The sequence below is a fragment of the Phascolarctos cinereus genome, unplaced genomic scaffold (genome assembly GCF_003287225.1).
Source record: "Phascolarctos cinereus isolate Bilbo 61053 unplaced genomic scaffold, phaCin_HiC Scaffold_5;HRSCAF=322, whole genome shotgun sequence".
NCBI lineage: Eukaryota > Metazoa > Chordata > Mammalia > Diprotodontia > Phascolarctidae > Phascolarctos > Phascolarctos cinereus.
This window is the reverse complement of record NW_027555958.1, coordinates 83,679,573-83,702,111: the sequence shown is the minus strand read 5'-3', so window position 1 is coordinate 83,702,111 and position 22,539 is coordinate 83,679,573. Positions and strand designations below refer to the sequence as shown.

The window sequence follows — 22,539 nt, the reverse complement described above, 5'->3', positions numbered from 1 at the left end:
AAATAACCCTAAAAGCCCTGTCCTTCTTATTGGTAAGTCTAAATGTTCCATAAAACAACTCTCTGAGAGGAATAATTTAAGCTGAAATTATGCCATGCAATAGTGAGATTTTATTGTTTTAAAAAAGCTTGTATTTGCTTTTCTTATTTAAGTGAGCAAGTTTAACCTTTCTTGGAGATTATATCTAGTTTTTCAAAGATAAAGTACATTTCCAAGTCATTGAAGACCCTTTCACCAGATTCCAAAAGAGTGGAGTATTCTGTAATAATTACATCAGTTAATAGACTCAGACTAGAATAAGAGATATGCACCACACTGTCTAAAGCACCACCACTCATTTGCCCACCTCCTCAAATTCTCCTTCTGAAATAGAAACCAAGAGAGCTCAGGTGATCACGATTCACAGGCATTGGGCAGAATGGAATCGAATTTTCTAGCCTTTAATCATTGTTCACTCCATACAGATATATACTAAGGATGGAGTTTTAGCAGCCAGGTCACATCTGTATTCCCATGCATAATCTTTCTCATCTCACACCACTCAGGGCACTACCAAAAGGCATCACAGCTACTCAGTTACATTCCCACTTACTTACCAAGACCCAAACACATTATGGTAGCTCTCAAACTCCGTATTCATTCATACTTCTTCCACTGACTTTCACATCTCATGCAAAGGAGAACATACCCACTACAACCAAGTAATGATTGAACTCAGCTTTGAATGGAACTAAGAAATAAGGGATTCAATGAGTCTGAGGTGAGGAGGGGAACATTCCAGGCCTGGAGATACCTTGGGCTAAGGCACAGAGCGGGGACATAGATAGTTGTGAAGAAGGAACAGCAAGAAGTATAGTTTGGCTGGACCATATATAGTATGGAAAGTGGAGTGATATATAATAATATATAATAAGTGGTCATTTAGACTTTACTTGAAGACTGCTAGTAAGGAAAACCCCAATTCCTTTTAAGGCAGCCTATTCCACTTTTGAATAGCACAGATAATTAAAAAGCGTTTCCTTGAATCCTAAATTTGCCTCTTCGAAATCTCCACCTGTTGTCGAACCCCACAGAATCCCAGTTTGAAACAGAATCAGCTCTAAGAAAGAGACAAATGAAACTGGGGTGCATGTGTCCATGGTTTAATTTCTCTCAAGCTGGCTTGACAACTGGCTCGAATTGGGATTTTGGGGGGTATGGGTTATATGCCCTTTGAAGAGTAGATGTTTCCAAGGGATGCCAATCAACTCTGGGAGGTGGACTGTATTAAAATGAGGGTCTTTCAGTATGTGACCAGTTCACTCAATCCTAGTCAAAGAGACATCAATTTCCATATCACCTATCTTCACAATTGGGAGGAATCCACATTCTCCCAGACCTGTCTAGGCAACATCATGAGCAGGAATAGACCCATTTAGATTACATTTTGATGTCCTTCTGAAGAACGACTGAATGTAGAAAAAAAAGGGGGATGGGGAAGCTCTGAGTTTCCAAGATAATGATTAGTAAGAAAAATCAGTTTTCACACCGTTGTTCTTAATTCTGCTACCTGGGTCCAAATGCAAGAAATATAACCCTTCTTTTATCTAACAGTCCTTCACCAACCTGAAAATGATTGTTATGACCCATCAAAGTTTTCTCCAAGTTGAATATCCCTTGTTCTTTCACTTGATTCATATATGGCAAGAATTTGAGGCCTTTCACTATCCTTGTCCCATATGTCTGAACCCTACCAGGCATAATGCTTATATGTTCTGACAAGTCCTGGATGCTTGGTATTTTGTTGTCAAGTCTAACATTTTCTTACCTTTTTGAATGCCATATCACACTTTTGACTGAAAGGTGACTTGCTTAGTAAAATCAATTACCAGATTTCTTCCATGAAAATTTTTGTCAATTCATAAAGCTCCCATATTGTTCTGGTGGAAAGGCTCTCCTTTTAATCCAAGTGTAAAGCTTTATATTTATCAATCATTTAGTGTTATTAGATTCAGCATAATTTCTGAGGTTGTTGAGATTTTTCTGGATCCTGTCATCAATACACGATGTCTCCCAGCTATTTGTCACTCATAAATTTGTAGAGGCCATTTGTGTCTTTACCAGATTATTGAAAAACATATTAAATGACACAGAATCAAGCCCAGATTATTGGGGTAGTACCAGTCCCTATTAATGGTTATTGTTTGGGTCCACCTAGTTAACTAGTTCCAAATTGCACTACAGCCCTAACTCATTATAATTCCTAATTGGTAATAAATATCTCCTTTATATTCTTTGTAATATACCTCTACTATCTAAAAAGAACAGCATGACAAATTATTCAATGCTTTGCTGAAATCTATGGAGACTCTTAGCTATAGCCTTCTTTCATCTACTGGATTTACCTTGTCCAAAAAGGAGAGGCTAGCTCTTGGTTCTTTATGATCATTGCTAGATAATGGAGTTGAAGATAATGGAGTGTGGTCTTGGGAGAGATGGGTAGAAATTTAATTCTTAAAAGTTTTGTATCCCTTGGGCTGATTACTGCTGCTGAATGATTCTGGCTGCCTTTGACTCCTTTGAAGTCTTCTCTCCAGAACTCTGCGATATATATTAGAATCTCTCTCTCTCTCTCTCTCTCTCTCTCTCTCTCTCTCTCTCTCTCTCTCTCTCTCTCTCTCTTCTCTCTCCAATTCTTCCTCCTTTCTTCCTCTCTTTGTCTCTGTCTCTTCTCTCTCCTTTTCCCATTCTCTTTCCTCCTTTCTCCCTTCCCTCTTCCCCTCCTACTCTATTTCTGTCACTTCCTCTTCCTCTCCCTCCCTCCCTCTCTTTTCTGTTTCTCTATCTCTCTGTCACCCCCCCACACGCATCTGATGGCACCTGTGAATACAGATCACCATTCCTTAAAGAATGAAAAGATGTTTCCTTCTCAGATGTTCCAATTCCACTCCTCAGTTTTCCTCTATGTGTATCAGCCACGATTCAGATCACCATTCAAGTTCTACTCTTGTGGCTCATTGCACCAGGGAGGAGATCCAGGGGTCTGGAAAGCTACGCTAGGGAAAGGCAAAGTCTGGCTAATCCTACAGTAGACTGCAAAGATTTTGCATATGGGCCCAGGCAGAGACTGTATGTCTATGGCCTGAGGACAAATCCAGGTAAATTTTGAGAGGTCCATCAGCAGGGTGACTTCAAGACCATTTTGGTTTTTGACCACTGCAACTGTCACAGACCATCTGCTAAGTTCCAGAGGAATTATGGTCTGCATTAGTTGACAAAATTATATATTCTTTCTTTTATATACTCTGCAACATGTCTAGTTTCTATCACCTCAGACTTGAAAAGATGCTGCCTTCAGCTTCTTCACAACCTTTTGGGTCAAACTATCTATTGTTTGGCCACTAAAAGTCTTGAGGGCCCTTTGTTTCCATTGCTGCTCATTTGACTTCCAAGGCTTTGCATGCACAGTTTCCTCACCACATCTTGGAATTTGGAGAGATTCAAATTATTGTGTTTTTAAGTAAGTACAATCTCCTTTTCCCCAGGTTCTTGTTTCTGTCCATCATCATGGTCTTTTTCTCTCTCATCCATTTTGTTCCATTTTTGGGCCCCAAATTATTTTATTCATGGCTGGTACACATGAAATAGTTTTAGTGCTATGCCTATATCAAGAGAAAGAAAAGCCCTGATTTTAATGAAACTAAACCTTAGATCTACAACTAGACTTTGAAAGCCCTCAAATGCTCAAAAAACCCTTCTTTGGTCTCCATAAAAGTAGTCATTTATCACTTTACCCTATTTCAACTGAATTTGTTTTTGTCTAATACCAGTATATTCAAGAGAAATAATTTATTATATTTCATTCCTTTTTTGTTGTTTGGTTACTAACATTGCAATCCTTCAATATTTCAATTTAACTTGCTGGTGATAAGCCTCTGGTTACTTGGCTAGATTGGTCCACCAACAGCATATACAGACTGCCACTAGGGCCATATGTGAAGGCTTTCCAGTGTAGTAGAACTATGAAAGTTTGTCCTCCCCTGGAAAAGCATTAGAAATACTAGATGGCATTTCGATGGTGAGATGAGCCATTGTAATGAGACTTAGTGGAAGCTATCCTGTCCTAACTCTCCTAATAGGCTATAAGTCCTTTCAAGAGAGGGACCTTGTCTTATTCATCTTTGCAGTCCCTCAGTGCTTAGCATAATGCCTTTCATATGAGAGACCCATAAATAATAGTTAAATCAAATTTAGATCAATTTTATAACATACATTGACATCCACCATCCTCTCAACAGAAGTGGAAAATTTATATGTTAGGCCAGAAGCAAGCATACCATATTTCATGAAACTTCATAATCTCATGAAGTATGAAAATACCTATAACATGTGATAATATCCAGGGGAGGCTAAACTTGAATAGAAGAAAAATCATAGCTTATCCATAAGTTTTAGCCACTAATGATGCTTGAATTTTATTAGGCCCAATTAAGCATGTTCTGGTAAATATTTAACCACTAGCAAAATATGTGCAGGACAGATAGACTTTTAAGCTTAATCTTCATTATTAATGTTTTCCCCATGATTTTCTTAAGTCTAGACAATCAACAAAAAATAAAGCCCTAATTGGTAACAAATTGTTTTTGATCATTCCTTTTCTCTCACCCTGCACTTAAATCCTATCAATCCTGACATTTTAGCCTTCAGTAAAATTATCTCCTCCTTCCCTGTTCCAGCCTATCTGGCCAGAAACTCTGAGGGTCTTCCCTTCCCAGAGTGGTTCTTTTGTAAAGGCAAACTAGGCCTCCTTTTGCTTCAATTGTTACCTAGCCTTCAATTACTGATTGGGTGTTGCCTCAGACAAACAGAGACCTGGGAAAGACCTTATCTTAAAAAGGCCAAGGTCTCCCACTATGTCTGGGGCCATTTCCAGTTGTCCAACCTATGTCTTGCTACTGGATTCTGATGACTCTGGAGGACAGGGTGAGGCTGATGACTTTGCACAGCCCTGCCTCACTTAAATCCAATTCACTTGCAAGTCAAGATATCCTCCTCATGCCATCAGTTCTTTTCAAGAACGAAGGAAAAACAACCACCTCATCCTTCCCATTCCAAGTGCCACCATTCTATTTCAGCCATTTATTGCCTGTCATCACAAATCCATTTCACCTCCTGCTGCCTCATTTATCTTCCTACAAAATAGTTATAACCATGTCACCCTTACATAAATCCTTTTCAATGGTTCTTCATTACCTATTGAACAAAGCTTGGTGTTCACAACCCTCTAAGATACACCTTGATTTACATGTCCAGTCTTTCACACCTCTCCATTTCCCATACCCAATTCTGTGACGAACTAACTACTCTCTAGTCCCTGAGCATTTCCCATGACATCCCAGTTCTATGCATGAAACCCTTTTCCTATCCTGAAGTTTCACCTGTTCAATTTTTGCTTATCCTTCAAGGCCCAGTTCAAATGCTATCTCTTTCACAAACACTTTCTTTCATTTCTGGCCAGGATGATTATGTGTTCTTGAATTCACTTGATAGTTTGGTAAAAACCCTGGTTCAAATTCTGCCTTTTACTATTTATTTGTGTGACTTTGGGTCAACCATGTCCCCTTCCATTTCTTCATTTGTAAAATCAGAAGGTTGAACCAGGTGATCTTCAAGGTGCCTTCCAGCTCTAAACCCATCATCCTTGATCCTATGATCTCTTATTTTCAACTTGTATAACTTGCTGAATTATAGCTCTGTGCTTGTCTTATGTCCCATATTAGAATGTCCATTCTGTAATGGTAGAAGCCATGACTTATCTCTTTTAGTCTTCCCCACAAGGCCCAGCACAGTGCTACTAATGGTAGATTTTAAATAAATATTGGTTGAATAGGTTAATGCATAAATGGTTTTTGTTCCTAAATGAGATGTAATAGGATAGAATGGAAAATGATTTGTCTGCTTCTTATCTTTGGTAAGGCTGGCAACAGAGAATCATTTGGTGTCCTCTTTTCCTTAATTTTACACTAATTATTTGTTTAGAGAAAAACTTTGACCTGTTATAGGATGTTAGAGGTGGAAGAAACCTTTGAAGTCAGTGAATCCAGTTCCCTCATTTTTTAGATGAGGAAATTGAGGGCACAAAAGGAGAAATGACTTACCCAACATCACAATGTAATAGTAGTATTGGGTATTCATTAGGAAGCATTATTATGAAGAAATTGATCATTAATATACTCCCATGAAAAGATCTGCTGAAATATGATTTGTATAGAATGTTTACTCCTGACCTTTCAGTCTTCTTCCCCTCTTCTAAGATCCTTTAACATGTTAGCTTAATTAGTAATCAATCATTTTTATTTAAAAAAAAAATACATAGGTTCACTGCAGAAAGCCATGTCCAAAGACATGTAGGCACCACTTTCCCAGAGTGAAAACCTTAGACAATAAAAAGTGATTTAAAGACATACAAATTTAAACATTATCATTCCTAATGAGATTGTCCTTTTATCTGATCTTGATAGTTTTAGATAGTAGCTAAAAAGCAAATACAACTTAGCATTGTCATGATTCATGTAATAAATGGAAATTTCAGGGATTTGCATTCAGTTGGTCCCTAAGTCATTGAAATCCCTGGTCACGTTTTCTTAGTTTTATCCTCTGCCTCGGTTGTTGATTTTTTATTTACAAGCTTCTGGAGTTCATGGATGACTTTTTTGAGATCCAATCCATTCTTGGTAGCTTCAAGAGTGGCTTCATTGAAAGGGAAAATGAGAGCAAAATCACCTACGTGGGAGCATGGCCTCATACCTTTGTCTGACAGGAAATATGGGGTGATGTTTTTCTTCTTCTTACATGATTCAGAAGATGGGAAGAGATGGAATGACTTGAATGTAGTCTGTCTGTTTCTTATCTTTGGAAAAGCTGGGGGTACAGAATCTTTTGAAGCCTTCTTTTCTCTTAGTTTTTCAGTAGATATTTCTTTAGGAAAATCTTTGACTTTTTTCTGTAAGGCAATTAAATCATTGCTATAGGCCTTTCCTTGGAATAAAGAGAAAATATTAGAAGAGATGCAAGTCTCCTTGTTATGAGATGTGTATCTAGACGATCCATGAACTGTGCTTTTTTGTCCAAACTGAGAAATGTTTATCCATTGCCCTGAAGTTTCATGGTCTCTATCTTTCTTACCTTTTGCCCAGGAAATTTTACACCAATGCTTTGAAGTTTCACAGACTCTATCTTTATCACTTCCAGTCCAGGAAACGTGAGGCTGGTGGCCTGAAGCTTCACGAGATTCCTTTTTGGTTTTCCTCAGGCGAGTTTGGTTGAAATGCATTAATTCAATGATATCATGGATAAGCTTTCTCTTCACTGACACATCAGTGGAACAGTCTAAAGATAAGCCAGGACTGAAGTTCACTTCTAAAAGCCATGGTTTGAACTTGTCATCAATCAAAATGTCAAATCCAAAGAGCTCAAAGCAATTGGAAGCTGAGGGGACAGAGGGGGCAATGGAGAGAATTGTGAGATGACCAGGTGGTTGATTCTTTGCCACAGAAGCAAGTCATCCACATCCTGGCTGCGCAGATAAGCGAAGAACTTGCTCAGGGTCCATTTACAACCTCGGCCAACCCCTTCTTTATTCTTCTTGTAGGAGGCCCCGGTTTTATTGACACTGCTATTGGTCAGGTGGGAGCAATCGTTCTTCAGGTTATTGAGATCAAACTTTTCAGTGGCAAACCGTACCAGTCCTTCCTGATAGAGGTAAATGGTTAAGGGCTGGAAGCCAGCAACACACACATAAATACGCAGATCACATTTATACCTAGCAATGAGGAAGGGGTTGGTGATATATTTCTGTACAATTGTTGCACAATCAAAGATCAAGTCTTTAAGGTCACTGAAAATCATTATGCCCCTTCCACGAGACAGTTCTGCTGGCTTGCATATCCAATAGCTTGGCTTGGTGCCAAGGGCCTCTTTCTCCCTGGAATATTCAGCTACAAACTTAATATAGTCTTTGGGCATGATAAATGTTAGTGGAGAGAATGCATAAAGAGATGCTCCATAAATCCCTTTCATGTGCTTCAAATGTCTTGCCAAGTAGTCCTTCCTGGTAAGCCTGGTGGTCCCTGGGTGATGATTAAGTCGTTGCCATGGCTTAACATTGCTGTGGTCAATCATACGGAAAGCTGACGTCCGCCAATACAAGTTCCAATCTGCTACATCCTGTACATCTTCATTATATTTATTCCATCCACGTTCTAGTAGAACATTTTTTACTAGTTCAGGAGTATTTTCATCTACACGAAAGACTAACGGCTTTAACACAATCTCTGAATTTTCATCTTCTGTCATCACATGATTTTTCTTTACTAAAAGATGGATAATTAGAAAGGGATTAATACAATGAATTCAGCATGTCATTATCATAATCTAGCAGAATATCTAGGCATAATAGTAATTTGAGCTATTTTACTTTGATATTGTATGCCTGCTCCACTCCAAGCTAAATTAAAGGAAACAAATGAGCCCATTTCTATAGTTTTTACCCAAACAAGTCCACCTATAATTGAACATTCCTTAGAACTCAAATGAGTTGCCAAAAAGGCTAGACCAACTTTGCTATTGGGTATGAGTGGGAATATATGAGTAATATGGCTAAAAGGGTCAGACTAACTTTGCTGTTGGGCATGAGGGGTGACATGCTCTTGACTTACAGCAGTGTTACTTTCAAGGCCAGCCATGTATATTATTTCCCTTTGGTGTAAAAGTGAGGGACCATTATTCAGAGCAAAGAATTAAGATGGCATTCAATGTGAGATTAGATATAAACTAGTAAGGGAGACATCTGATGTGGTTAAAAAGAAGATGCTTAGGATGACAAGATGAGAAGAGCAACATTTTTTCAATTGGCAAAAAAGGTATAAAAAAGGTAGGGAAGAGGATCAAGATGATGCAATGAGTAGTTGTCTAACCACCAACAGGACTGAAGAAATTTATGAAAAAGTGAGAGATATATTTGTTTTCAATAGAAGGCTCATTATCAGGAAAAATTCTTAATAAAATTATTCAAAAGTGGAATGAAGCAACCTTCAAGAAGTTAGTATGAGGCCTCCTTTTGCTTTGTAGTAAGAGTTTTACAATTCAGAGATGATTTTTGACTTGGAACAGTATAATGCAATGACTTTATTCAACCAAACATCATTCTAAATACTTTTGTATATTTCCAAAAATTAAGTCCCTTTTCAATGGATATAGTGAAAGTTGACTGACCACTTGTTGGGGAGTCAATAACCTTTTTTTGTTTCATGGACCCCTACAGCAGTCAGTTGAAGCCTATGGATCTCTTCTTAGAAGAATATTTCTAAATGTATGGACAAGTTATTTACCTCTTGCAGCCTGTTTCCTTATCTGTAAAACGGGAATAATAATACTTGTAGTATCTATTACACAATTTATTGCAAGAAGCAAATGAATTAAGGGGCAAGGAGACGGTATAAGGATTTATATAGAGCCAGGTACTCTAAGTGCTTTTACAAATATCAGCTCATTTAATCCTCACAGCAGCCCTGAGAAGCAGCAGTATTATCATCAGGCTCACTTTACAATTGAGGAAACTGAGGCAAAGGACACACGACTTGGTTTAGTCACACAGCTAGTAAGTAGCTGAGGCTGGATTTGAACTCGAGTCTTCCTGACTCCAGATCTGGTGCTCTATCCACTGTGTCACCAACTGCTATCCAGGCCTTCATCTGAGGCACTGAAAAAAGTCACTTAGATAAAGATATGGATGGCATGCTGAGCAAATTACACAATAATAGAAGAAATGGTTTGTATACTAGATACTAAATTAAAAATTCAAAAAGATTTTGATAGAATGAAATATTAGGGTGAATCTAATAAGATGAAATTTAATAGAGGTAAATGTAGAGTCTTGTATTTGGGATCCAAAAAATCAAAGATGGCAGCTCCTACGATGGGTGGGATGTGGAAAGAACTTGTGATTTCATTGGAATAAAAAAGCTCAATACGAATCAATGGTGTAATGTAGTGACCAAGAATATTAACGTAATATTAATCTGTGTTGATTTCATGGCATAGTGACAGAACCAGGGAAGTGATAGCAACACTACAATCTGTCCTGTCAGATACCATACCTGAAGAGTTGTGTTTGATCATTGGTACCATGTTTTTAGAAAGGCTGTTAAGATGGAGTGTAGTGAAAGACTTTGAGGTCATGACATACCAGAGTAAGTTGAAGGAACTAGGGATGAAATGGCCCACAGGGACCATGATGACAGTCTTCAAGCATCCAAAGGACTGTCATGTGGAAAGATGATTAATCTTTTTTCTGTTTGACCTTAGAGAGCATAACAAGGAATAATGGACAGACATTGCAAAGAGGTATATTTAGACTTAATATAAGGAAAAACTTCCTAACCCTTAGAGTTATCCTATAGTGAAATGGGCTTCCTTGGCCAGTAATGAGCCCTCCCTTAATGAAGAAATTTAAGCAAACAGTGGATGACTATTTGTTTAGGTATTGGTTGTACTAAATGGCCACTGGGATCCCCTCCAATTTTGCCATTATGTAATATATCTAAAGAGCTATATAAATTCTGGTTGTTATTATATATTCTGACTTCAAGCTCTAAGTAGGGCTCTCCAGAAGATATGACTAATTGAAATCATTGGCTCAGGTTCTAGGTATGCTTTGAGGCCCCTGAGTAATATTGCAGTGGACTGAGACTGGTAGAACTTGGAAGTGAAGGGGGTGGAGTAGTTGCACAAACGGTTGTGAAAAAAAATTTTTATGTATCTATATATATATATGTGTGTGTGTGTGTGTGTGTGTGTGTATAGATAGATACACACACATATATGCATATTATATATACAGATAGATACACATACACACACATATATGTGTATGTATGTATATGAGTATATATACATACAATTTATTAACATATCCCTCACCACCACTACTACCACTGCCATCTCCAAGGCAAAGAGATGAGACTGGAGATGGGACTGTCCCATGCTCCTTTCCATATAAAAATGTCCCCTTCCTTTTGTTACTTTCCCATTCAAGACTGCCCCAGATATTCATCTTAACTTGATTTTTAACTACATGAAAATGAGAAGGAGGGAGTGGGGACCACATACTATGCAATTTGCCCAAGCCTGAAATCTTCCACCTCCTCCTCTAGGAATTTCCTAGGCCTACTTCAGTCTTTAAAACCATCAACACTACCTTGCTACCATATTTTTGGCTTGTTTCCAATCTAACCAAATCTCTGAATTTGAAGATGAGATTGAAGGCAGGTGGGAAAGCATCTTAGTAGTTGATTCAGAGATAGGTTGTGCCTTATGGCTAGTGTTGTTGAAGGAGTGATTCATTTACTGGTTGCCAGGGAGATGGTGTTGAGAAAGGAGTTCCACTGGAACTAGCAACAGCTACCTGTGGGGAACCTTAGGGATGGGGGAGGTGAGGAAGTTTACTTTTCAGTAAAGTTTTCTCTTCTTCTGTCACACTGCCTTCATATGAAGAATGCTGAAGAACAATTGTTAATTCTTACAGACTTAAGGTAATATTAGAATTCTTAAGGTAATATCAAATACCTATTATTTTACAAAACAACTGGGAAATGGTCCCTATTAGCTACCCAACCCCTACCTTGCTTTGTAAGAAGGCAATGTTTTGATTTTATGTACAATATATTAAGGACATTTCTAATTGGGAACCTATGTTCTAAGTGTCTGCTTCTGGCTTCTGTAGGAGAAAGTTGTGGGAGAAGGGAAAAGGACTCAAAAAAAGGAAGATGGATGAATAGAAGAAAAAGGAAATTATGTTAGGTGATTCAGAGGGGTTTGGACTCATCAAGAAGGTTGGAGTTTGAACTTGGGAAGGATAAATTTGAAGAAATTTGGGGAAAATTAAGGAAAATTTCAAGAAAAACCTCAAAAATCAGATTCTATTTCTGGGTTCTGTGAGATAAAATTGGAGGATGAGGAGCAAGATCAAGGAAGATCATGGAGATATGATGAAGATTAGGGAGGATTAAGAAGTAATGACCTGAAGAGAATACTTCAAGGTAAAAGACTGAAGAAAAAGAAAAGGAGAAAGTAGTTGAAAAGGTAGAGCTTAAGAAAAGGGAACCAAGGATAGGTCCTTTGGGGACATTAATGATGAGTGGGCATGATCCGAAAGAAGAGACTGCTAAAAGAGACTGAGAAGGAACAGTTAGAGGGGTTGGAGAAGAATCAGGAGAGAACAGCGCCACACAAACCCAGAGAGGCCAGGGCATCAGGTAGAAAAAGACGATTAACAGTGTCAAAAGTTGCATCTTCACAGAAGCATTCAGGTTGAGGAAAGGCCATTAGCTTTGGCAACTAAGAGATCACTGGAAACTTTACAAAAGAGCGGCTTTAGTCCATGATGAAAACCAGATTGCAGAAGATTAGAATCAAATGACAGAAGAGTAAGTGGAGACACAGACTGTAGATGGCTTTCTCAAGGAGTTTAGATATAAAAGGGAGGAGAGACATACGACAATGGCCAACAGGGATGGTAGCATCAAATGAGAGTTGAGAAACAGAGAGACGAAATTCCTGTAATCTTTACCCCTTGGCTCAAACGACCCTTACCTGTTTATAATAATGGCCTATTTATCTGGAGCAGACTTCTGAGTACATGACAATCACTTGGAACTTCAACTTGTCATGAAATAGAACCGTTAAAATGGCTGTCATAGAGGCTGTGCATATGTATATTTGTATCATTTAATCAGTCCATATTATTATGTATTATGGCAAATGGAGAATGAGTTAGTCCCAAAATTAAACAGGAGGAAGAAAGAATGAATTATTGTCAGTTGTTATTATAGGAATATATATCTATGTATATACATATGCATATATATTTGGGAGGCAATTGACCTCAGAGTCACACAGCTAGGAAGTATTATGCATCTGAGGCCGGATTTGAACTCAGGTCCTCTTGACTCCAGGGCCAATGCTCTATCCACTGCACCACCTAGCTGCCCCTAAAAAAAAATCTATATTTCTAAGGCATTGAGGTGGTGCAGATAGAACACTGAACTTGAGTAGGGAAGACCTGAATTAGAATCCTGACTCAGACATTAGTTGTGTAACCCTGGGCAAGTCACAAAATCTCTCCCATCCTCAGTTTCCTCATCTGTAAAACAGTGATAGTAATAACACCTATCTAGGAGGGCTGTTGTGAAGAACAAATGGGATAACCCATTAAAGCACTTTACAAACCTTAAGGTACTATGTAAAAGCTAGTTATTAATCATCTGACTGAGTTGTGAGGATCAAATGAGGTAATACATGTAAAGCACTTTGTAAAATTCAAAGCACTACATAGATGTTAGCTATGGGTTTCTAATACTTCTCTAAAGCAGCCCAGGAGGAATGCAGTAGGCATGCAGTGATAGCTCTCAGGGGCTGGTTTGGTTTCAGACATGCCTGGAAGGTGGAGGATGCACTAGATAATGGGCTAACTGATTTGTTGATTTCCTTGGCCATAACCCGTCCTCCTTTACTGTGCATTGGTGTTGTCTGAGCTAGCACACCCCATTTCTTCACCAAATGTCAATGATAAGATTGTATAACCCTAGTAAGCTGAATAATGGAAGCCTTGCCTTATTAAGTACAAACATATTACTTCGAGAATATTCTGGATGTCAGATGATCAGAACCATCATTTGAACTCTAAAGATACTGTATGAGGATTAAATAAACCTCAGAGTATGACTCCCTAGGGATGAGCTAGTAGAAATATAATAGTATACCAAACTTCAATTCAACCATAGTTTGACAGGCATTTATTAAATCCCTGCTGGAGTGCTGGTGGAAGCCTAGTGCCTAGAGAGAGAGATTCAAAGACAAAAACTGGAAATGTTCCCTATCCTCAAGAAGTGCATATTCTGCTGGGGAGGATTTCAAGTACCAAGCACCTCCAGATGACTTGAATTTTAAAAGAGAATTTTGGGACAGAGACCCTTGACCTCTACTAATTCAGCGACATATGGAGAAGGAGTCAGCAGAGGTTTTCTACCTTTTTCTTTGAACACCTTGATGTTTCACAAGTGAGTAACTCCTACAGATTTAAAGGGTTTAGCTTGGAAAAATGAAGACTATAAGTGCAGGGCTTTATAAATCTATTACCTCTAATAAGTGTCCATATATTTTCCTGGATGAATCAGCAGTAAGATTACCTGAATCTTAGATTCCTTACTATCACTCAGCCCCTAAGCCTGGAAGACGTTGTTTGGGATGGAGTGGCACATTATTTCCCTGACTTAAAGAATTAAGAGGCAGCCATGTGAAAGGAATTTTGAAATCAGGGCTGTCTGCTTTCAGATCATGTTTCTGCGTGTCCTGCTTCTGTGTCTCTCACAAAGCCACTGAACCTCTCAGATCAAATGTCCGAAGACACTCTCTAAGGCCATATAAGTTGAAGAACAGTTGCCTATCTGCTTTGGTAGTGAGAGCTTCTTCTTCCTCTTTCCTTCTTAGAGGAGCTCTCTACATGATGAAATCATAATTGTGTACACATATAGGGAATTCATCCTACTGGTGATGTGGTCTGGGGCAGTAGAGACCCAACCTGGGAGTCAGAAAGACTTGGGTTTAAGTTCTGGCAATGTGACTCTGAGCAAGTCCTTTAACTTTTGGGTCAAGTAATAATATGAATCGATAGGAATTTCTTCCTTGGGAATTCCCTAAACCAATTAAAACATAGATCTGGTCCACTTCCCTTGCTTCTCTCCACAAAATCCAAGGGATTCTTTCTAGGAATGAAATAATTACCTCAGAATTCCTCACAAGGAAGGCATGAATCCATTCATCAAAATGTATTCTTACATCTCCTGTTAGACAGGATCTGGACCCCTGAACCCTCATGAGATCCTAGTGTACCCTCTGAATAGTAAGGTGCCTTCAGGGAAACTCATATGAAGGCAATCATTATTGTGACCAGTGCAAGCACAGTACACATTCCAGATCCCCTGATGGGTCTTCCAGTGAGGTACACTCATGCTTCCACTTGACCCTGCAGAAAGGGATGGATAGAAATATCTTTGGGTCATGCATCATTTCCAAGGACGGGATTTGAAAACTCCTCTGTTCCACCATGTCAGCTACCCAAATGAAATATTTAGGCTGGGAAAGAAAAGAGTCAGGCTATGAAGACAAAAAAGATACTGTTTAGCAATACCTAATACTGAGTGCCTCTGTACAACAAAGTCCAAGGGCCATAGCCCCGGAGTGGTAGACTAAGAATATTTGGAGATTCTATTTAAATTTAACTTTACTAATCACCAGTGAGGTGCATAGCCATTATCCCAATGTTCTCCTTTTATCTTCTTTCCTCTGTAACCTTAATATGTTTCTCCTTCCCTCCATTGTCCCTTTTAAGTCTTTTCTTTTAAAAAAAATACCCATATCTATGTTAAATATTTTCCTCGGGCTGCTAATATCCTGGGAAACATTTTTATATAGAGAAGAAAGAAAAGACAAAGTACATTAGGACAGATAGGCGGAACAGTGGAAAAAAGCACTAGACTCAGAGCCTCAAAAACCTAGATTCAAATCCTTCCTCCGCTATTTCTGAGCTCTGTGACCTCTGGGCAAGGTCACTTGGCTTCATTTTCCTTGTCTATTAAATGGGGACCATTGTGGTACCTACATCACCGGGTTGTTGTGAATACTAAAAGGGATAACATGTTAAGCTCTTTACAAACCTTTTAAGCACTGTATAAATGTGAGCTATCGTTACTAAAGTGAATCTCCTTTCAAAGACTATATGAGGGAGCAAATTCCTCTTGTTAATCTTCTTGGGAATTTCCTCTCATGTTCCCTGTTGTGCTTTTTCAACATTTCATTTCTGTGTAACAACTAGAAGAATGTCCAGGATGCTTCTTAGTAAGATTGTTGTTCTTTTCTTGACCTCAAGACCTCCAAACTGGCCCGTACTTACCACCTAACATTGTCCTGCCATGTTCATGTGATTGATTTCACATATTGACTGTGTCAGTCAACAAGAATTTATTAAGTGCTTAATATGTGCTAAGTGCTGTGTTGAAACTTGTGGTAAATTACTATAGTAATCAAGGGAAACTATTTCTGTAGTTTATTACCAAGAATGAGTAGTTTACCCCTTCACCTTTAGACTCAGCTTACTCAAGGCTGCAGTATGCTCTCAAGGCTGTTGATTCATGTTTATGGTTTTATGGCTGTCTATTTAATTATAAACAATGTTATAGAGCCTTCCAGGAGCAACAATCTGCTTCGTGTACTATAGAAAGACCACACAGGGCAACAGCAGTAGAATTTGGCCGAGCCTCACTAAGCGAAGGGGAACCATTAAGAGATTTTCTAATTAGCAAGCCATGAATAAAAATAATTCATAACATGTAGCCCAGAAGGCATTTTTTTCTTTTCAGTTTGACATCTGCCTTTGCTGTTAATTATTTATTGTTATCCCCTAGCCATATGGGATGGTAAATTTTGTAAAGTGATATGTAATTAAGTTTTTCCACTCTGAACCATGAAACAAAATACAGTTTTGGTAATTGCCTTTTTCATTCAATTGATGTAGACAGAACCAGTGAACTAGACACCAATATTGATACTTCTGGGACTGAACTGTCCAGTTTTGCTGTTTAAATACCTCAGATTTACTGGCAAATGAGCAATTCTGCCTTCACTTTTTGATTTTCAAATGAGCCTTCTTAGCTTGTGTTTTAGCTCTCTATTATTGAGATTTGGCTAAGAAAGGGAAAATAAGCTAGTGGGGTTCATAGAGATTGTTGACAAAAGGAAACATTATAATGAGGCTCTAATTTTTATTCTTGGTTGCATAATCACCATAGTGAACCAATAGAATATATGCTTTTAGAGGACAGTGAGTCTTTAATTTTTTTCTCTATATCCAAAGCACCTAGTATACTATGCCTGCCACTAGTAGGCATTTAATAAATGCTTATTTATTGATCGATAATTTGCCCCCACTATTACCAGCATGCTTTGTTTTTTATTTAATGTTATGTCTCCTTGATAGGACTTCCCAGGATTTCACAACAGGTTCTACTGACATTGAGGGGGATGTTATTACCATGGCTTCTGAATAAGGGAGGAAAGGTGCTATTTACTTCCATATTCTTAAAAAAATCATACCAAGATGATACTTAGAACCACTCAATCACCACTGGCCCTGTGGCTTTATGACATAGACACATTTTTCTATGAGGAGCAAAATGTAAGGTGTGGTTGGCATCTATCATCACTTAGAGAGCTATGGCCATGGAAATATACCCATTATCCATATCCAGTCCTATTTCTTCCTCACTCCAAGACAAATTCCCTTGTGAACTGTACAGACCGAAGTATACGCCATTAGAGTTGGAATCATGCCACTGATGATATAGAAAACGCAGTACATCTTCTAGTTCTATCTGGAAATATACATTTTCCACGCCAATATAGCTCCGTTATGCTGTTACCTGAGCCACACTATTCAAGAGGCAAACCAAAATGAACACAGTTGGAAGTTCAAACCTAAAATTCTGGTGACACTAAAAGCTTCTAAGAATAGATGAAGGATTTTCACCATAATTCTAGACTCAGATATTCTTGCTATTCTAGTTTTGCTCCCAATCAAGTCCTAAAGGTTTTTGTAGCAAATATCTTGTACAGAAAGGAATCTGTTTGATATGAACCAACTAGTGACATAGATGGAGTAGGCACAATGATCTAAGAACTGTTAAAAAAGCTTTCATGGTATCACCATCCTACTGGACTTTCATGCCATCTCAGTCTTCTACTAGGCAGTTTCAGACTTTGACTGATGGACCCCCTTTCTGGAGGAAGTGGTGGTATTAAGATGTCCCCCAATGGATTTCCCCTTATGACATGTCACTGCTACCACTTCCACACTTGAGTTGGATTTCTTGCCATATAGAACCATCAGTGGCAGAAATCAGCAGAAAAGCATAATTCTCTAGTTAGGAAAAAAGCAACAACTAAGGGGCAAAGAAAATAAAAGAGCAGAATGGGAAAATGATAGTTTGAAACTATAAAGGAGGAGGAAGATCAATGCATTTGAGAGACTCATTGTTCTACCATGAAAAAGGAAATAAGGCACAGCACTTGTAACATAATTCAAGAGTAAATGTGAGATATGAGCAAGGGAGGATTTATATAGTAACTAGACCACTCCTGGGGAGGATGTGTCTCTCACAAAGTTATTTTGGCACCTCTAGGCTGACAAAAGCTACCATAAAATAAACCGTTTTTGTCCCAAACCCACCCTACTCCCTCGTATCAACTGAGGAATTGTTTTTAACAATTTGCTCTACATACTGCTAATGGTACTTATTGTAGGCAAAAAGTTTCCTACTTAGAGTTTTATCTAATTTTCCCCCCCAGCTGCAACTTCTCTGAAGCATTATTTTGACAATCCGTTAGCCAAAATGGGCAAAAGATATTCATGTTAAAAGTCTTTTGCTGCTTCCAAAACCATGTGTTTTTTGCTCTTGCTATTCCAAGGAAAGCCCCAACTCTCCCCTCCCCATTCTTTCCCCTTAGATTCTCCTTTCTCCCTTCCTGAGAACAATCCATGGGACTGAATTTTCCATGGGAGGAATGAATGAAAGGGGAGAAGAAAAGTTGTCTTAAGCACATTTGAAGGTTTTTGCCATGTCTTAACTTGGGTGCTTTCCTTGGACCTAAAAACTCTTCTGGCCCCCATTTTCTTCCTGTCCTTTACAAATTGCTATGCAATTTTGGCTACATTTTATTGCAATTATTTTATTTTTAAAAACCCTCTTATGTAACAAAAAAAGGAAAAAAATTAAAAAAAAAACCTGTTAAGTGGTACATCAGGGACAGTAGGCTTTCAATGCCAGGTATGACTTGAACTTTCTGGGTCATTCCCAATCCTGGAAATACTCAAAATTAAATTCATTTTAATTTACTTCTAAAAGTAGCTAAAAGTTCTATAGTACCTTAAGTGTCTATGTTAGGAGGTATAGAGATCAGAAAATGGTGATAGAATATTCCAACAAAAAACTCTATAGAAATCATTGTGCTCTAAATCATAATCACACCATCTATAAAATGTTTTTGTGCTCCATTCTTCTCATTCTCCCTGTATTATTTCAGAGTTGCATACAGGAATACCGTACTAATAGGGACCCAGAAAAAGTTATGGGGCATGTAAAATGCATGGGCATAGTTCTTACGCAAGTTTGAAATCTCTTATAATTATCAAGATATATGCACATTATATTACATAATTTATAGACACATGGCATCATCAGAAGACTACTAATGTTAAAAAGATGAATTTTTGTTTCAGGGATAGATAAGCTTGGGAATAACTGATAGTCCTGTGCAATTTTCCAAATGTAGTCCAGCCCCACTAATTTTTTCTCAATTCTGGGACCGGTTCAATGTCCATCCATAGGGTCCAGGATATATTTACTGCTGGATCATTCAATGAGTTGTTCTTCCAACTACATATTAAATTTTGGACTATAGATAATGTTACACATAATTTTAAATCACAGAATACCCCAGTGTCAAAAGAATCAGAATTCTTAGTTACCTAAGGGATAACAGAAAGGTGTATAGTGAACACATATAGACTGAAACATACATTACCAATGATGAATTGCAAGAGTAAGACATACTATCAAAGAAACAAATGAATAGAAAAGGAGATTGATTGGTCACATCTTGAGATCAAGGTATAACATTCATCCCTAAACATAATTGATATCCTCATCAAGAAGAACTGGAAAATGGGAGGGACTATGGTGAATGGTACTGGCTCTGGAGACAATTGGCCTGGGTCCAAATCCTAGTTTTTCATATTTGCTGCCTGCATGACCTTGGACAAGTCACTGAACTTGCTTGAACTTCTGTTCATTCATCTGTAAATGAGGGGAAGTGACTATGTAGCTTCTGAGTTCCCTCCCAATTCTAAGTCTATGATTCTTTGAAGGTCTTTAATATATCAGGTGTACTCCCTGTTGAAAATTTGTGGAAGGACATGAACGAGAATTCCCACTTGGCTACTCTCCTGGACTCTATGTTCCCTGGAAACTTATTCTGCAAGAAGAAATTAACTCTGAAACTCACACCTCCTCAGCACTCCCTGCCTCTGAAGCCCCTCCCTCCCTCTCTCTGGTTGGAGAAGAGGGAGGGTGGACATTGGAGAGCTCTTCCCCAGATCCTCTACCTTTTAAGGAAGGTGGCCAGGGCATTCACTTTATAATTTTGCACCCAGCTGCTCTACTGTAGTTCACAATCTTCAGAAACTCGTCTTCTGAAAGATGAAATCAGCTCTGGAATTTACACCTCCTTAGATCATTTTCCACACCTGTAGAACTTCATCATGGCCTGGGATGAATACTCCTACTTCTTTTTCAGAATTTTTTTTTAAAACTGTGTTGTCTTTTCTGATTAGATTGTGAGCTCCTCAAGTGCAGGGACTATCTATGTACCTCTATCACTTAGCATAATGCTTGGTACATGGTAGATGCTTAATGTTCATTGTCTCTGACTGAAAGGATGAGGGATAAAGGATGGATTGTGTTCTGCTCAACTGGAAAGAGTACCTACATAGATAAGGTCACAGATTTTATAGTGAAGTATATACACATGGTATTTCTGTTTGTGACTGAGAGATTGTTGTCAAAAACTTGTCCATAATAAAACAGTTTTCTCCTATGCCAACTGTCTCCCAAATGGAATTTACTGCATAATCCTCATTGTATTAATGTCACTGACTGACTGAGTTGTCAGGCAGAATCCCATCAGCCTGAATGGGTTTAATTGTTTGTTACATCCATGTTGGCTGCCCTGATGTTGATTGAGAGCACAGTCAGCCAGTGACAGGAGTCAGAAGGACATAGTGGACATTGGACATGTCCTTCCTTTCCTTCCTGTTGATTTACTACAAGCAGAAAGCCCCAGGCAGCAATGTAGCTAACCCACTGAGGATCAGAAAATAGCCAGACGTTCAGATATGCTGTAATCAGAGCCATAATTGTGAATTCTAGTCATTTTGTCAGTCCAGTCCTTGGTTTCTTCACCTGGCAAATGAAAGATAAGGTCCTTTCCAAATACATGGTTCATATTCCTTATAGATAATCATGTTTCACTTCGATTATATTCCCCCAGCAATCCCCTAATAAATTACCAGTCAGCTGGTTTCTTCATTGGTGCTACCCTGAAGTCTTAATCAACTTCTAACAACCTTCTAATTCTTCTTGTGCTTGTCTATTCTGTTCTCCCTATATCTAAATTTCCAGTGAGTGGTAATTAAAGCAACAAAGACTTTTACCTGGGGCACAGAATAGTTAGGAAGGGGATGAGAAGCAGCAGTAGTAGCACAGGGGAGTCTTCTCTTGGAAGTGAGTAGAAGGCAATTGTGTAAAGAACAGCTCAGCTAGGCGCAGAGGAAACAGCTTGCTCCCCTAGAGAATGGGAATTGTAGAAGGGTGCCATAGAGAGGCTATCCTGGGGGTGGGGCTAGGTGAGGTCACACAGGCTGGTGAGGAAGGGAAAAGCATGATGCATGTGGGTGGCAGATCCCAGATGATTTGAGGGAAGAATGTACCCTTGGAGAAGAAGCTTGCTCCTATGATGTTGGCACCCAATTGTCCTGTCCTGGTTACATCTCTGGCTAGAATATCCAGAATGTTTTAGATGTCTGAGATGAAGGCAATAGACTGGAGGCTGAGTCTAGTTTAGGTCTAGTCTAACTTAATTCAGAAGGTAATAGGGGAAATCCCTTCTCCCCTCCACACATAGGAACTTGATTGGTAGGAACTATCTGGAGCTGATAAAGACCAGTAAAATTAACTAATATAAATGATAAAACAAAATCTGTTTCCATATTGAGTGGTAATATGAAGAGTAATCTAGCCAATCCACATCATGAATTAATTAATCTACACCAATCCTTGCCTTCACTCATCTCCTCTTCTCCTCACCTCATATACCTTTGACTAACCCCCCCAATTCCTCCTTTAAGACAGTCTCTGATGTAGAAGTGACCCTCTTCCTCATCAAGACTACCCCTCTCTATGTATCCTTGATTCCCATCCCCTTCCACTGCTGCCTTCCCCCTTTTCCCCTTCCTCCTATTGTCCTTCCCCCATTCGCACCCACCATCCTCCCTCCTTGAATCTTCAACCTCTCCCTATCTAATGGTCCTTCCTTGCTACCTACAACCATGCCCAAAGTCTTACCTATCCTTACAAGAACGCTCACAAGACTCTACCATACCCACAAGCTCCCACCCCCTCCTGGGTATTGTCCTCTCTGGGCTTCATGATACTACTCTATTTTGATGCTCCTCTTTCTGACCACTCCTCTATTCCTTTGCTGGATAATGATTCATGTTCTGTCCTCCCTGGGCGGTACCTCAAGGTTCTATCTGGGGCCCTCTTCTTTTCTCTTCATACCCTCTCATTTGATGTCATCAGCCCCCATGGGTTTCACTATGATCTCTCTGCT

The 22,539-nt window shown here is 38.8% G+C and overlaps 1 protein-coding gene across 1 annotated transcript; it reads right to left on the bottom strand.

Annotated features, from left to right (window-relative positions):
• Positions 1–6,393: 6,393 nt before the first annotated feature.
• Positions 6,394–21,625, bottom strand: TTLL2 (tubulin tyrosine ligase like 2). The gene is given in 3 exon segments (XM_020970415.1): positions 6,394–7,506; positions 7,509–8,351; positions 21,362–21,625. Coding segments are annotated over 2 exon segments (1,719 nt in total). The 5' UTR covers positions 8,335–8,351; positions 21,362–21,625; the 3' UTR covers positions 6,394–6,613.
• Positions 21,626–22,539: the final 914 nt, after the last annotated feature.